This window comes from Pan troglodytes, chromosome 2 (genome assembly GCF_028858775.2).
Source record: "Pan troglodytes isolate AG18354 chromosome 2, NHGRI_mPanTro3-v2.0_pri, whole genome shotgun sequence".
Lineage (NCBI taxonomy): Eukaryota > Metazoa > Chordata > Mammalia > Primates > Hominidae > Pan > Pan troglodytes.
Window position 1 is genome coordinate 149,576,653 of NC_086015.1, and position 16,531 is coordinate 149,593,183.

General features: G+C 33.7%; 1 protein-coding gene across 12 annotated transcripts in view; it reads right to left on the reverse strand.

The window, feature by feature from the left end:
* Positions 1 to 2,581: 2,581 nt before the first annotated feature.
* Positions 2,582 to 16,531, reverse strand: part of LOC735610 (phospholipid scramblase 1-like) — a 30,115-nt gene continuing 16,165 nt past the window's right edge. For 6 of the 12 annotated variants that reach the window (XM_063807251.1, XM_016942123.3, XM_016942119.3 and 3 more), the window contains 3 exons: positions 9,847 to 10,008; positions 6,949 to 7,110; positions 2,603 to 2,770 (listed from right to left, as the gene is read on the reverse strand). In XM_063807251.1, the coding sequence (XP_063663321.1) occupies positions 2,741 to 2,770; positions 6,949 to 7,110; positions 9,847 to 10,008 (354 nt within the window). In that variant the 3' untranslated portion in view covers positions 2,603 to 2,740. Of the gene's footprint in view, positions 2,771 to 6,948; positions 7,111 to 9,846; positions 10,009 to 16,531 lie in introns of all 12 variants that reach the window. The other 6 variants (XR_001713703.3, XM_009446635.3, XM_016942117.3 and 3 more) reach the window with 5 other exon arrangements.

The following is a 16,531-nucleotide window of genomic DNA, read 5'->3' on the forward strand; positions in this document are numbered from 1 at the left end:
AACTTTTCTTCCTCTAAAAAAAGTTTTAATCTGTATGAATGGGGGCAAACAAGATAATGGTGTGCGAAAATTTCTAACTTTCTTCATATGCAAATGTTCTGTGTGAGCATAGAATATCTGAACTATCAGCATTCAGTTGAACATGACTGTAATAACACTGTCTAATATATACTAAGCATTCAGTATGTATCATGCATTGTAATGAAAATTCCCTAATTTTATATTCCAAACCCTGATTCTGTCAAATCTGCATAGAGAGGGAAAAGTTGATCTGTCTTCCAGGGGATGTAGGCAGGGAAGTTCCATAAAAGAAATTGTGAACAAGACATATAATTTGGAAATGAGATTGCTTCCCAGAATTCTGTAGCAGAAAATATCATGTTATTTATGTTCTTGTTTAAATTAATTTTGTTTCAAGTTTCTTTTCATTTATGAGAAATTCCACTTTATGATTTTTAAATTATTTTTCTTGAGAAAAGTGGTGTGTGCCTTTTTCCCAATAAAATGTCCTAAAAGATTCCTAAGAAATGTTACAAAGCATAGAGAACTGGGGTAAGCTTATAGGCTAGGGTCTTGTAGTACCCGGGAAGGCAGGAATTTCCACTTCCTCCTGGCCACCCCAGAGTATGAGGTTCTTTATGTGAGTCTACCAGGACAGTGCACCTAACAAACATCTTCAGGCATACATGTGGGTCAGTTTGCCTCTGGATCTCTGAAGAGGAGTAAGGGACAGATCCTTGCGCCTTGGCAATATGTGCCTCAAGTCTGTTCCCTCTCCCTTGGAGGGAGCCACTTCTGATGGCTTTAAATTTTTGATCCCATGTCTTTCTAGAATGACCTAGACTATACCCTTTTAAGCATAAACTTTTGCAAAAAAAATCTGTTTTGTTCTGTGGACAGAAATCCTAACCACAAGGGGAGGATTTATCCAAAACATTACGTGGTAACACTTGTATAATTAGGGCTGCTCTATCCAGATACTTTTATAAGAAAGAAGAGTAGCTTTTCTGTGGAAGCATCCAGGACTCATTTTATTACATTTCACCAAGTCTTTATCTCTCTTGATCTTTAAGAGAGTGTCTGTGTAGTTCTGATGTAGGATGACCTGGTCTTCGGATATTATCATTCATTGAAACCAATAATACCTATGAATTATCATAAATATTTTAATTAATTCAATAATGATATATAATTGAAAATATCCCAAATTCAAAGGTATTTCATAGGTAATATGAATAAAAAAATCATCTGTTAAATAGCGTGCTAGATTGTTAAAAAAAAGAAAAAAGTCCACAATATTTTACAGATCTTCTCATCAAGAAGTGGGATCTCTTTCAACATCCCTTGAACAGTGATTTAGCCATGTTACTTGATTTGGTCAATGGGGCATTAACAGACATGATGCAGAGGTTTGAAATGTGCTTGTTCATTAAGGATGTGTTCTCTGGCTCCCTTTGCAACCCACCTGTCATATAAAGAAGCTAAGCTAGATATGAATAAGTCCAGAGAAAGAAATAAAAAGAACAGTAGATGTGACTCTTTTCCAATGAAGTGGCCAAAATCTGATAAGTAGAAATCCACAGTTTTTAAGGGAGTTGTATAATCATAAACTAAAAGAGACTAAGACATTTTAAAATGAAGAAACCTCTGTTTCCAATATTCATAGACAGATAGAAGCCTACAAAAGCTACTCAGCTAAAAACATGGTAATTTCATTTAGAAAAGAAAAAAAATGTTTCAGAAGGCAAAGCCAAAATTCCAGAGACCAGAGTAGAACAATGGACTGGAAAGTCACTCCAAGGGAGCAGAATTTTCTCTGTCCCCAGAGTAAGGGGAACTAGAAACATATCCCTTCTGATTTCTATAATTTCTATTGACCAGTGACTACTACATGAATTTTATTTGTTCATTGTGGCTATTTTGACCTTTGCTCACTATTACATGTAAGGTGGGTCTTTTTTGTTTTCAAGGCTCTGAATCAAGAGAAGCTGCATCCAAGTATCCTCATTCACATTTACAAAAGGTAACAGATCACATTATACTGGACTTGAGCTTAATGCTATAATTGAAAGAGACTTGCTGGGAGTCCTGAGAGGGTTAAGGATATTTTGTGTTTGGGGAGAATGTAAATAATTGGAACCAGAGAGAAGGCAGTGATAAATTGTGTTGGGGGAAGAATGGCAACATTATTTTGCAGCAACTCTCATTAAAAAATTGAGTCTATTTTTCCACCCCTTGAATGTGGGCTTGGCTATGTGATTTGCTTTGGTCAATGGGATATTACTAAGCATAATAGAAGCAGAGGCTTGAAATGAGCTTGAACATTTGAACTTGCTTTCTTGTTGCTTTTGTAACACAGTCATGTGTAAAAGCTTTGGCTAGCCTCCTAGATGATGAAAAATATGCGACTTATTGCCCCCATTCCCTCAGCCAACAACCTGACATGTGAATGAAGCCATCTGGGATGAGACAGTCCCAACCAATCTGATAATTGACTCAAAATGCATGAGTGAGCCAGGTTCTGAACAGGAGAACTATACAACAGAATCCTAAGCTAAACACAACGATTATTTGAAGTTAAACATTTTTGATGTAGTTTATTATGCAGAAAGAATATATATGAATAGTTTTAGTAAAATAAAACTTTATTTAGATATTTTCAGTGAAAGTTGCTTAGTTTTGTTGAGGGCTGGCAAAAATAAACGCCAGTAATCTTTGACATATTCTTTCAGGGTAATTCTTATGGCCACAGTTCAAAATACATGTATTCCTAGAATGAAAATGAAAAATAAATACAATTAGATTGGTTTAATAGTAGAAACAACTACAGGCATTAGACATGAGAATGTTTTTTAAGGTCCCTGTATTATAATAACATGATCACAAAACATATTAAAAAGTAGAAGTCTGAGGAGCAGACCCATGAGGAACCAACTTCCAAGGGTATAAGAATGACTGTTTGCCCTTAAATACATCAAAATAATAGATTTGTACATCTCTAAAGGCCCTTAGAGATCAGCAACTAATTCTACCTCATTTTACTTATGTATGTTTTTTCATTTACATACTCGTTTTAGAAAACTGGAGGAAAAGAGAAGGAAAAAATTTATATTTTCAATCAATCCCAAAATCTACCATAAGTATTTTGGTACAAATTACTCCAAGACATACATAATTGCTGTTATAATATGCTTATACCCTGGTTTTTTTCACTGCATATAATATTCTGAGTATTTGTGTCATTAAAGGTCCTTAAAAGTATTTCATTTTTTAGTTTGTTTTAATATCTATTTATTACTCTATTCTAGAGATGTCTCATAATGTATTTAGTAAGCCTCATACTCACACACTTTATGTTGTTTTAATTTTTGCTGTTTATTTAAGTTTGCTACATAGAGTGTACATTGCTAGTTACTATATTGTACACAATTATTTGTCTGCATCTGAAAGAATATAAACATTAAATTTTTGACAAATGTTTTTAATTTATTCCTCTAAAAGTTGTACCTATAGCTCATGAGCACTTGATTCCTTAAATTTTCATCAGCATTGAGCATACATCATTAGAAATAAAAACTTTAATACATGATAAACAAAAAATGGTATTTTATCCTTTATTTTTTGCTTCTCTTGTGTGTTTTTGGAGATGCTTTCTTAAGTTTAGTGGTTTTTATTCCCTCTTTGATAGTTATTTGAATTATTTTTCACAATATTTGTACATTTTCATTAAGTATTTGATATTTTTCTTATTTAAATATCATTTTTATTAACGTAAGAACATTATTCCTTGGTCATATTTGTTGTGTATTTCCTTAATTTATTATTTTCCTTATTTCCTATATTTTCCTTAATTTATTATTTGCTTTTAAATATTTAATATTATGAGGTTTTATGGGGTACAGAAATTTAAACTATTTAAATTTAGTAGTCTGTTACTTTATGATTTTCTTGCTTTGAAAGACCTATTTTGTCTAGAGTCCAAGTATGGGTATTCTTTGTTTATTTTTGTTTGCTTAATGGTTCAATATCTCCTTCATTATGCTTCCTTGGGTTTATTCTTTTTTTTTTCTAACTTTATAGCTTTAGCTAATTAATTTAGCTTATTAATTTTTCTCTTTTCTTCAATAATTATAGCTATAGAGTTTTGAGATGTAATATTTTATTACATATTTTAAAGTATTTTAAATTTTTTGTTATGGCTTTTAAAAAAATAATTGGGTTATTTACATTCCTTTTTTTTTTTTTTTTTTTTGAGACAGAGTCTCGCTCTGTCGCCCAGGCTGGAGTGCAGTGGCGCGATCTTGGCTCACTGCAAGCTCCGCCTCCCTGGTTCACGCCATTCTCCTGCCTCAGCCTCCCGAGTCGCTGGGACTACAGGCGCCCGCCACCACGCCCAGCCAATTTTTTGTACTTTCAGCAGAGACAGGGTTTCACTGTGTTAGTTAGGATGGTCTTGATCTCCTGGCCTCGTGATCTACACACCTTGGCCTCCCAAAGTGCTGGGATTACAGGCGTGAGCCACCGTGCCCAGCCTACATTTCTGTATGTATAAAACATTTAAAAATATTTATTAACCTCTAATTGAGTGTCGTTTGCTCATATACTAAGGTCTAAATGATAATGATTCTCTCTAATTTGTCGAGACTTGCTTCTTGGCCCACTATTATATCAATTTTTGTAAACAATATTTATTTGAGAAAAATGTGTGTTGTCTAATTGTTTGGTAAAACGTTCAGCCGGGCACAGTGGCTCACGCCTGTAATCCCAGCACTTTGGGAGGCCGAGGCGGGCAGATCACGAGGTCAAGAGATTGAGACCATCCTGGCCAACATGGTGAAACCTCTTCTCTACTAAAACTACAAAAATTAGCTGGGCGTGGTGGCATGCGCTTGTAGTCCCAGCTACTCGGGAGGCTGAGGCAGGAGAATCGCTTGAACCCGGGAGGCAGAGGTTGCAGTGAGCTGAGATTGTGCCACTGCACTCCAGCCTGGTGACAGAGACTCCGTCTCAAAAAAAAAAGTTCTAAATAAGACCATGAAATCAAGCTTATTCATTTTGTTGTTCAAATTTTGAATAACTTTACTAATGTTCTGTCTCTTATATATAGTATAAATGAAGAGATGTGAGTCAATTCCTCCATTTTGATGATGGGGTTGTCATTCTAACTTTCTAACACTTGTCTCTATATTTTGAAATTAATATTACATGCATACAAGTCTAGAATTATTACATCTTGTTTGAATAGAAGTTTTATCATCATAGTTACCCATTTTGTTTCTGTTTCTATTTTTTTGAGTCTTAATGTCTTTTTTTTTCCGGTATTAATTTAGCTTCCCTAGCTTTCTTGTGGTTAGTATTTATCCATATTCTCTTTCTTTCAATTTTTTGGTCATTAATTTAGGTTTGTCTTTTTAAAAGAGACTACAGATACTTTAAAAATCCAATTTAACAATTTCTTTTCTTTTCTTTTTTTTTTTCGAGATGGAGTTTCGCTGTTGTTGTCCAGGCTGGAGTGAAATAGTGCAATCTCGGCTCACCTCTGCCTCCTGGGTTCAAGCGATTCTCCTGCATCAGCCTGCCGAGTAGCTCGGATTACAGGCATGTGCCACCTGCTCAGCTAATTTTGTATTTTTAGTAGAGACAGGGTTTCTCCATGTTGGTCAGGCTGTTCTCGAACTCCTGACCTCAGGTGATCCACCTGCCTTGGCCTCCCAAAGTGCTTGGATTAAAGGCGTGAGCCACTGCGCCCAGCCCAACTTAACAATTTCTATCTATCAACTGGTAATTACAGAAGGTTTACAAATAATGTTATTTTGTTAAATGTTGTTTTGTTATAATGTTGATGACAAAAATAATTAGTTTTATTCTCTATCATTGTGCTTAAATTTGCAGTTTCCAAGAGCCTATTGATGACTGATATGGTTTGGCTCTGGGTGTCCACCCAAATCTTAACTTGAATTATAATCCCTATGTGTTGAGGCAGGGTCCGTGTAATCCCCAAGTGGGGAGGGAGGGAAGTGATTGGATCATGGGGGCAGTTTCCCCCAGGCTGTTCTTGTGATAGCCAGTGAGTTCTCAGGAGATCTGATGATTTTATATGCATCTGGCATGTCCCGTGCTTGTACTCACTGTTTCCTGCCGCCTTGTGGAAAAGGTGCCTGCTTCCCCTTCACCTTCCACCATAATTGTAAGTTTCCTGAAGCCTCCCTAGCTATGTGTAACTGTGAGTCAATCAAACCTCTTTCCTCTATAAATTACCCAGTTTCAGGTATTTCTTTATAGCTGTGCGAAAATGAACTAATACAATTACATTAAGTGAGGATTAGGAAAAAGGAACATAACCTTAGAGGGATCATCTAAAGTTCAATAAAATTTAAGAGCAAATAAAATGCTGAACATATCTGTGATTTTATTAGAAAAATAAAATAATAGCAAATATTTAATTTGTGAATTTAAAAAGAAACAAAACTAAAACACTAGTCAACAAAAGTATATAAGTTGTGAGAAAGAGATTAGAATTAAAATGTTTTTAAGGTCTTTGTATTGCACAAGAGATAGAGCTAAATCAAATAATATCTATAGTTTCCAAATTAACAATATATTACCATTTAAATAAAGTGTAACAAGCATGTATTAATAAATTTTACATTGTAAGAGATAACTATAAGTCACACTGAATGAACCATATTTTTACTATTTTCAGTGACAATCTGATTTTTCATGAAGGCAAAGGATTTAAACCTGAATCATCATGTTTCTAGGATACTCTAATTTTTGCTTCCTTTGCAATGTGAATACTGAATCCGTGATATCATTCGGGGACTGAGGATGGCCAGAAAGGCATAATTTGCAGTTGATTCAGATGATTCAAGGAGAAATATTAGTAAAAGTGCAATGGTAATCTCAGAAAATATAATTTTCAGCTAAATAGAGTAAAAATAGACTCACAATGAGGAAAGTTGCTCCAAGCATCAATGCTTTAATTTTAACATCAAGATCAAATGGAAACTGGATCCCAAATTTCTCACCATTGGTTAATATTCCCCTTACAAATCCAGAGTACTGTTTTGAAATCTTTCCAATAACCATTTCCTCATCCAGAGTCAATAACTAAAATGGAAAAATATATAATCTTAGGATAAAAATATGTGAGATAAAAAGTTATTCCTGTACCAAATTTATTAATTATGACCTTGATGAGTTATAATCATACTGATTGTACCCAACAATTTACAAAATATGCAACATGGACACATAATAGCCTGGTAAAATTTATAGGCAATTCCTATCTAAAAGTAGATTTTCAAATTGTATACAACTGATTATATCTATTTCTATGTCTATGTATACACACGTATATACTTAATTCATATAATTTGCTTTAATTTAATATGAGAATGAATTTCATTATAAAATGAAAACCACTAGCTTCTCAGCTCATTACACAGCTTCCCAACTCTTTCATAAGTGCTTTTTATTTTCTGGTTCCCTTTACTTTTTCCTCATTTTTTTTCTCTCTGTTACTTATCTAAACCTCCTAGAGCATCATTTCTCATACCAACTCATACTAATTCCTTCAGAATAAGAGATACTCATGTAAATATAAAACAACAAACCTGGGATGAATCATATTACCTGCCTTGTAATGAGGGCCATAAGGGAAGGGTAGGGTGCTATCATGTAGTACAACTGGGAGCTAATAAGCAGACTACACAAATGGTAGGGGCATGGTTTTAGAGTAAGTGCTTGGGGACAGCATCATTTAAGCTGAGACTTAGAGGACCAGAAGGAATTAGTGACAAGAGAAATAGGAAGACAGACAGAATTCCAGAGAAAGTTAACATGTGAAAAGGCCCCAAGTTAGGAAGGACCATAGCTGGAGTGAAGTGAGGGAGGGGGCTAGTAGCAGAAAATTAGTGAGACCAGAGAGGTTAGCAGGGCTGCTCATAACACAGCCTTGTAAGTAGTGCTAAGGAATATGGGAAACGAGAAATATCAAAGTGTTTTAAATATGCCCAAAGTTCTTCACTCTTTTCAGAACTCTGAACCCACCATTCCCCTTCATTCTCAACAAAATATCTTATCTCTTATACTACAGAAAAAATAAAAGCTATGGAACAGGAATTCACACTCACACACTAGCCCTACAAACAGAACATATTCATACCAACATTTCCTGCCTCCTTCCTGTTATGATGAATGGGGCATCTCTATATGAAGCTAGTTCTCTACATGTGTCTTAGTCCCATACCAAATAAGAAACCGGGTTCATCAAGTATTCAGCCTCTGTTGTATCTCTATACTTTCTCTCATTTGGCTCTGTTCTTTTACAATCAAAGGGATAACGACATATTTTTCAGAAAAATACCTCCCCTTCCACCCTGTGCCTTCATCCAGCCAGAAACAGGATTAGGGTATTGCAGAGATATAAGTAATGCAAGTACATGGTCAGTTCGTTTCTTAATTTTTTGGTGTATTTCATAATAAAAATTTTTGCATTAATTTTAATTTTTTTAAAAAACAATGCAACACATTCAGGTATCACTTACCTTTAATGCTGAGATTTGTGTTGCTCCCTTAAATTTTGTACCTGAGATGAACACCTTCATTGCCTCACTCTAGTTCTGGCCCTGTAACTAGCTACTACTTTATCTCTTTCCTCTTATTCATAGCCAAAAGTATTAAAAGGATTGTCCACATTCATGGAAAAGATGACTTTCTTACAGAATCCTGATTTCCCTTTCTTGCTCCTCTTACTTGGAGCTTACCCAAGAGTGCCAGCTTTAAAATTGTTTCGCTTCAAACAGAAAAAAATAGGAAGTGTTTTATATAACTTTGACAAAGTTTTGAAGATATTACAACGAGTAGGATTTGCTGTATTATACTCTGAAATATAAAAAAAATGCGCAAAAAGCATTTTATTATTTGGTGTCAGTAAAAATGGCTTTGGATTCCAGAGTTTTATGCATAGTCTACTCTGTTACTTTGGCTTTTAACTTAAAATAGAGTCCTAGGTAGTCATATTATTACTTTCCAAACTAACCATATTATTAACAATTAATTTGTACTGTATTAAGTATATTTTACTTAATCAGTATATGCAGATGCCAGTAAGAATCAGAATCACTAAAATGAATTGACATAATTCTAAGAAAGGAAGGAAAATCAGGTAGTATTTTAGTTAGGCTGTATCCAAATTTCTTACTAGATATTTTAGATATTCAAACAAACAAATATGTTTTAGATGAAAGTTAGGGAAGTATGGCTTTTTGCACATCTACTATGATGTTAAACCAACACAATATTCTCTGCTGCTTAAGAATCTTCAGGTTTGAATAAATATAACAAGTTATTTAATTTTATTAACTATGTGAAGTATGTTTAGTAGCTAATTTCCCAAATTATTATTTGGATGTTGGCTATAATCTGAGAAGTAAATTAGTAAGCACCTAAAAATTTTTTAAAAATTATTTTGAGTTTCAAAGTTTTATAAAAAGCAGAAACTGCATTAATGAACATTAATATAACATATTATCTATAATTAGTACCAGATTAGGTCATTGTCCATTTAAATAAAGTTTAATTTTCTCTGTCAATATTCTTTGAGATATTAAATAACAAACTTCTGATACCTTTAAAACTTGCCTTATAAGCTTCATAAACTTGTAGAGCTTTTAAATAAGGACACTGTGAATTAGTAATCCAATTTTTTTTAAAAAGCAAATAGTTACAATATTTTCATAATATTCTTTTATTTATCTTTAATCATATTCATTAATTATATATTATAAAAATCTAATAATTAACTAATTTTAATATGATATTAAAACTTTATTAATTACTTACATTAAAATTTAGATCCCCGAGACAGCTGAAGACCAACCATGGGCCTATAATTTTCATTACCTCCTCCTTATTCTCATTTTTTATTTTGAACTTTGGCAAGAATGGGTGAAAGTATTGATAAACATATCCAATTATTTCACCAGGTGGAGCTTCAACTTTTAGCTACAAAAGATTGAAAATATAATATTGATCCAACTGGATATGTTAGACTTGTAAGTAACACTTTATTTAGTTCTGTACTACCTCTTAAATGAGCTTTTTGTATGTTTTGACAGAACTTTCTGTATTTAAGGGATGCTTCATGTTTGAGAATCAACATAGAAGTGAGAAGACCAGGATTTAGATGTTAGAGCCCCCTGAGCTAAGACCTGACTTCACTGCTTGAAATGTGAACAAATCACTAAAGTCCTGAAATTTACTTTCCATTTGCAAAAGAGGGATAATAATAATTTCCTTTTTAGGCATGTATGAGAATTACTTTTTAAATTGCCATGCCCATGAAACACAACGAAACTTTAATCTCATCCAAAACTGCTTATTACTCAATATGCCAAGCACTTTCTTAACTCTTTGCCATGGCAAATATAAATTTTGTCCCAATTTTTATTTAAAGCTTAGTTCATCAGACTCAACAGAGACTTGTTGAATAAATTATGGCATATCCGTATAATGGGTTATTATGCTACCATTTAAAGGAACAAAGAAGTTCTAAACATAGATGTAATCCTCAAATTATACTGTTATGTGTTTAAAAAGTAGAATAATATGCTACTAATTATGTTAAAACACACACACATATACACACATAGCATAAATATGCTGTATTTATGTAATACATTATACAAATATTCACAAAATAACTGTGGGAGAATACATAAGAAACTTATAATAGTAGTTGTATCTAAAAAGGAATGTAGGAGGCTTAGGAAGCAAGCATTTGAGAGAAATTGTTTCTCCTGAATATACTTCCATTATATTCTGTCCTTTTCTATTCTGAAAAGTAGAGAATTCTGGCCTTTCTTTCCTTCCTTCCTTCTTTCCTTCCTTCCTTCCTTTCTTCCTTCCCTTTTTCTTACCATATATAAGTATTACCCATTAAAAGGTAAAGGAAGACTGCTAAGTCAATATGGTGGTAATGGTGGTATGGTTTGTAAATCTCCCCAAAAACTCTCATGGAAAAGGACAGAACAAGTATACTAGCAAAACAAAACAAAACCACTGTCAAATTCTTTAGACAAAATTAGATGGCAAAATTACATGGAAAAACAAAGCCTCAAGCCACAAAATATAAGTAGATGTAGTGAAATATGTGACAAGAACAAAATGTTTCTGAGATTTCCAGAATCCAGAGAGTAAATAAATACATACATTCATAAATTTATACATACAAATAAAAAGCATACAGATGACAAAGGAAGAAGTAAAATCTGTATTTTCATATCTATAATTGTAGGAAACTTTAGGAAATCTACAAAAAAGCTACTAGAATTTGTAAGTAATTTTTGGCAAGGTCAGAGTAAAGTGAAGGTATACACAGAGCAATAATTTTCTATATACAATATACTATATACAAGCAACAAAAAAGTAAAGTTTAAATAAAAATACTATTTATAATTGTATCTAGAAATATAAAATAATTAAATTTATTTGTAATATAATATTTGTAAGACCTAAGTACTGAAAATGACTATTACTGGGAGTTATTAAAGAAGATCTAAATAGAAGGAGAAATATGCCATAGTCATTGAGCAGAAGATTCAATATTAATAAGATATCAGTTCTTTTCAAATTAATCCATTGATTAAATACCATCAATATCTCAGCAGAATTTTTTAATATGATAGGTTTTTTTTTGTAAAATTTATATAAAAATGTGAAGGAAGTAAGAAAGCCAAAAAAGCTTTGACAAAAGCAAAACAAAATAAGAAGGCTTGTACTACCTGATATTAAGACTTACTCTACAGCTGGTATTATGCCAATATTATATTGTCCTGACGATCCTAGCTCCGTGTGTGTATATATATTTGTATGTATATACATAGGTAGAATGATGGAAGAGAGTAGACTCTAGATATATGTAAATATATACATTGGCAATTCATTTTCAGAAATGTTGCCAAATCAATCCAGTAGAAAAAGAATAATCTACAAATCATGGTGTTTAAACAACTAAATATTAAAGTGGGAAAAAATGGATCTCAACACTTTCCTCACATGAATACAAGAATTAACTCAAAATGGAAGTAGATTTAAATATAAATATAGAGTTTCTGTAGGAAACACGAGGTAGAGTCTTTGCCACTTTACAATAGGCAAAGATTTCTTAGGTCACAAAAAGCCTTGGATGGATGCTTAGATAGTTTAGAATAGAAAACATCTAAAGATTTTATGACCTTCATTGCCTAGAAAAAATTTGCAATGTTGTGGATGATTCTCACCCTATAGTTATGTGGTACAAAAACACAATTATCTCTCTGACGTTTTCCATTTCAGACAATTCTTTGCAGCCAATCCCAATGTTTAGACTTTATCATACTGTCCGGCATTGAGGCTTTTTTGATATGATGGTATAAATATTTATTTACCTTTGGTAAGCTACATTTCAGAACCTTATGCAGAGCAAGGACATTTCTACCTACATTATCATAAATTGTCATAGTAAAAGGGCTTGAAAATCCACAAAGGTGTCAAAGGAAGCAATTATTTCTCTCTTCTGCAAAATAAATTCTCTGTCCTTGATTGTTCAAGATTTCATATGTTTTACTAATTTCAAATTTTCTGAGGACTAGAGAATAAAATAATTCATTAATTTGTTAGTAATACTGATGTAAGATGTATGTAAACAGGTATCAAATTACCTTCAAATAGGAAATTATATTGGATAATATACTGCTTGAATTTAGTTAACTAACTTTAACTGGTATCTTAGTCTTCTTATGAAGAAAAATGAGAGATAGGCTAGGTACTCTCTGGCTCCATTTACTGCTAAAATTCTATGCATAGCTTTTTGGTATCCTTTTTGAACTTCAAAGAAGTTGACCCATTACTATTATGTTTTAAGTTATGTTAAATTTTATTCTTCATCTTTTCCTTATTATGGAATTTTTAAAGAATTTCATTAGAACTCCATTCTGGATAGTAGAAATTAAAAAAAATTGTACTTACACTAAATTGAGGGAAGTAGGAAATACTCTCATATATTATTTATATAAGATAATAATCAAATTTACCCCTTTTGCAAGTAAATAAGAATATTATTATCTTTTGTTTTAATAATTTTACTTCTGTTATTATACAAACAAAACAATCCTAAAACTTAAAAAAGAAAGTTTTAGGCATCAAATGTTCACTACTGCACTATTTAGAACAGAAAAAATAAAGTGAAAACAAAGAAAGTGTCCAATAAGAGGCAATACTTATTATCCCCTATTGAGGATTACTATGTAGCTCTTTAAAATGCTGGGTTTTTATGATAAAGAAAAAATAACATTAAGTGACTAAATATGAAAAATCGTGTGGACAGTAATTAAAAGTGATTTTTAAAAAACTCTAACAAAATAATAATTTTAAAAACCTCTTCAGAGGAAATTTATCAGTAGTTGTGCATGGATGACTTTTTTCTCTCACTGCTATTTTTGAAATGAGTATACACTTAATGAGTACATGTTAGTCTAACATACATTAAACATTCTGGTGTTTTGTTTTTTTCTTTTTGAGACGGAGTCTCACTCTGTTGCCCAGGCTGGAGTGCAGTGGCACAGTCTCGGCTCACTACAACCTCCGCCTCCCAGGTTCAAGTGATTCTCCTGCCTCAGCCTCCCGAGTAGCCAAGACTACAGGCGCATGCCACCATACCCAGATAATTTTTTGGTATTTTTAGTAGAGACGCGGTTGCACCATATTGGCCAGGCTGGTCTTGAACTCCTGACCTAATGATCTGCCCACCTCTGCCTCCCAAAGTGCTGGGATTACAGGCATGAGCCACTGTGCCCAGCCTAAACATTCTGTTTTAATGCTAAACTCTGAAACAGGTTGAGTATAGAATTTCTTCATTTTTAATGATTCTGCAGGCATTAAACATAATTATGTTTCTATCCTGTGCCAACACATATAAAAGGTACACATTTTCATTTGATATTGAAGACTAAATCATGATTCATAACTCATTAAAATAATATTTTCTAACTGCTTTAAAAATCAATTTTTAAGTAGAAATTACATATACATGGCACAAATTTTAAAAAAGCAAATGGGAGTATAAAATTAAAAATAATTTCTTCTTCCAGCTCTACCCTATCCCCATCCTTTTCCAATTTCATATGCATCCTTTCAGAGATATACAAAGCAAATAAAAAAATCTTCACATATTGTAAACACACACACACACACACCCATGCACAGTCCTAACTATATGCTCTACTTTGTAATTGTTGTTTATTCTTAGTGATATACTCTGAAAATATTCCCGGCATATCTGTAGGGCTGTCTAATTCTTTTAACTAACTCACGGTGTTAAATTACATGAAAGTGTCTTCATTTAGAGTGGTAGTTCTCAAATTTAAGCCTGCATCGAGGTCACCTGGAGGGCTTTATAAAGCAAATTATTGACGCCAACCTGTGGATTTTCTGAATCAACAATGGGTCTGTAATGGAGCTTGAGAACTTGCATTTCTAACATGTTCCCAGGTGATGCTGATGCTGCTGTTCCAGGGACCACACCTGGAGAGTCACTGGCTTGGAGAAATTGTTCCCTATTCAAGGATGTTTAGATTCCCAATATTTTTGCTATTTTTGTGACTTCTTAAATTATGAGTTACTGTGGCTATTTCTCTCCTTTGAATTTCCACAATTAGTTTTTACCTGTCTCATTATTTTTATGACTCTATGCTATATATTTTATTTAAGTATTGTCTTAGTTTTTTTTGTGTCACTATAGCAGAATATCACACATTGAATAATTTATTTAAAAACCCGATTTATTTCTCACAGTTCTAGAGGCTTGGAAGTCCAAAGCTGAGGGGCTGGCATCTGCTAAGGGCCTTCTTACTACATCATGTTAAATATAAATTCTAAATTTCTCTTCAAAGAATTAATATGTCAGTATGTTCAATTCTTTGCCTTCTACTTTTAAACTTAACTTCCTCGTAAAGCAACCTTTTCCTATTACCTGCTCCACCCTAACTCATTCTGCACCTTGACTCATTCCGATTACCTACTCCACCCTGACTCATTTCATAACCATTTTTCCCGCCAAACCACTCACCCCGTCACTCTCTTTAAACTAGTCAATTGGAATTAGTTTAGCCTGTGTTCTAACCCTAGCCAATAGAAGAATGGTACAGCAGTAGGGACCACATGCATCAGGGATAAGAACCCCTTTCCCTCCCTTGTCCAAGTGTGTGCTCACCATTGCTCCATCTGTAAGAGCGCACCCTTCTCTATATAGAAGTACCTTGCCTTGCTGAGAATTAAAAAGAAAATTTTATATTTGAGTGCTATTTCTTTTGCAGCACCAAAACTTTATAACAATCATAATATGATGGAAGGCATCATATGGTGAGTGAACATATAAGAGAAGGAAGGAAGGGGTCCAAACTCATCCTTTTATTAGGAATCCACTCCTTCAATAACAAGCATACTCCTGCCATAATGGCAACAATCTATGCATGTAGGAAGAGCCCTCATGACCTAATCACTTCTTAAAGGTCCCACATCACAACACTATCGCATTGAGAATTAAGTTTTCAGCACATGAAGTTTGGGGGATGCATTCAGACCACAGCATTCCACCTCTGGCCACCAAAATTTACATTCTTCTCACATGCAAAATACATTCATTTCACCCAATAGTCTCAAAGTCTTAACTCACTCAAGCATCAACTTAAAAGGTCAACGTCTAGAGTCTCATCTGAATCAGACATTGGTGAGACTCCAGGCACAATTTGTCCCAAGGCAAATTCCTTTCCAGCTACTAGCCTATGAAATTAAGTTATCTACTTCCAAAATACAATGGTGGAATAGGCATAGGACAAACATTTCCCTTTCAAAAAGAAGAAATAGGCAAAAAAAAAGGGGGGGGTGGTTAACTGGTCCCAGGTAAGTCCAAAGTCCAATAGGAAAAATAACATTAAGTCTTAAAGCAGAAGAATAATCTCCTTTGATTCTATGTCTTGCATCCTGGACATACTCAGGGTGGGGATGTTTGACCCTTAAGGCCTCAGGCAACCCTATCCCTATGGCTTTACTGGTTTTGTTGTACTTGAGCGAGTTACAGAAAATGCCACACTTTGAGATGGATTAAGAGTCCGTTTATTTAGCTGGCGGCCAAGAGAAGGCTAACGCTCAAAATTCTCTCAGCCCTGAAGAAGGGGCTAGATTTTCTTTTATACTTTGGTTTAGAAAGGAGAGGGGGGTCTAGTTAAAACAATTTTACAGAAATAAAGTAGGCAAAAAGTTAAAAGGATAAATGGTTACAGGAAAGTAAACAGTTCCAGGTGCAGGGGCTTTAAGACTATTACAAGGTGATAGACTCGGGGCTTTGGGTGTTATCAATCAGATGAATTCTTGGGAATTGCGGATATAGCTTGCCACAGTATCTTATCAGTTAATTGCATTCTTGGATGTGCTGGGAGTCAGCTTGCACAAGTTAAGTCCTTGAGGAAGGGGCTGCCAGTGAAAGAGCCAA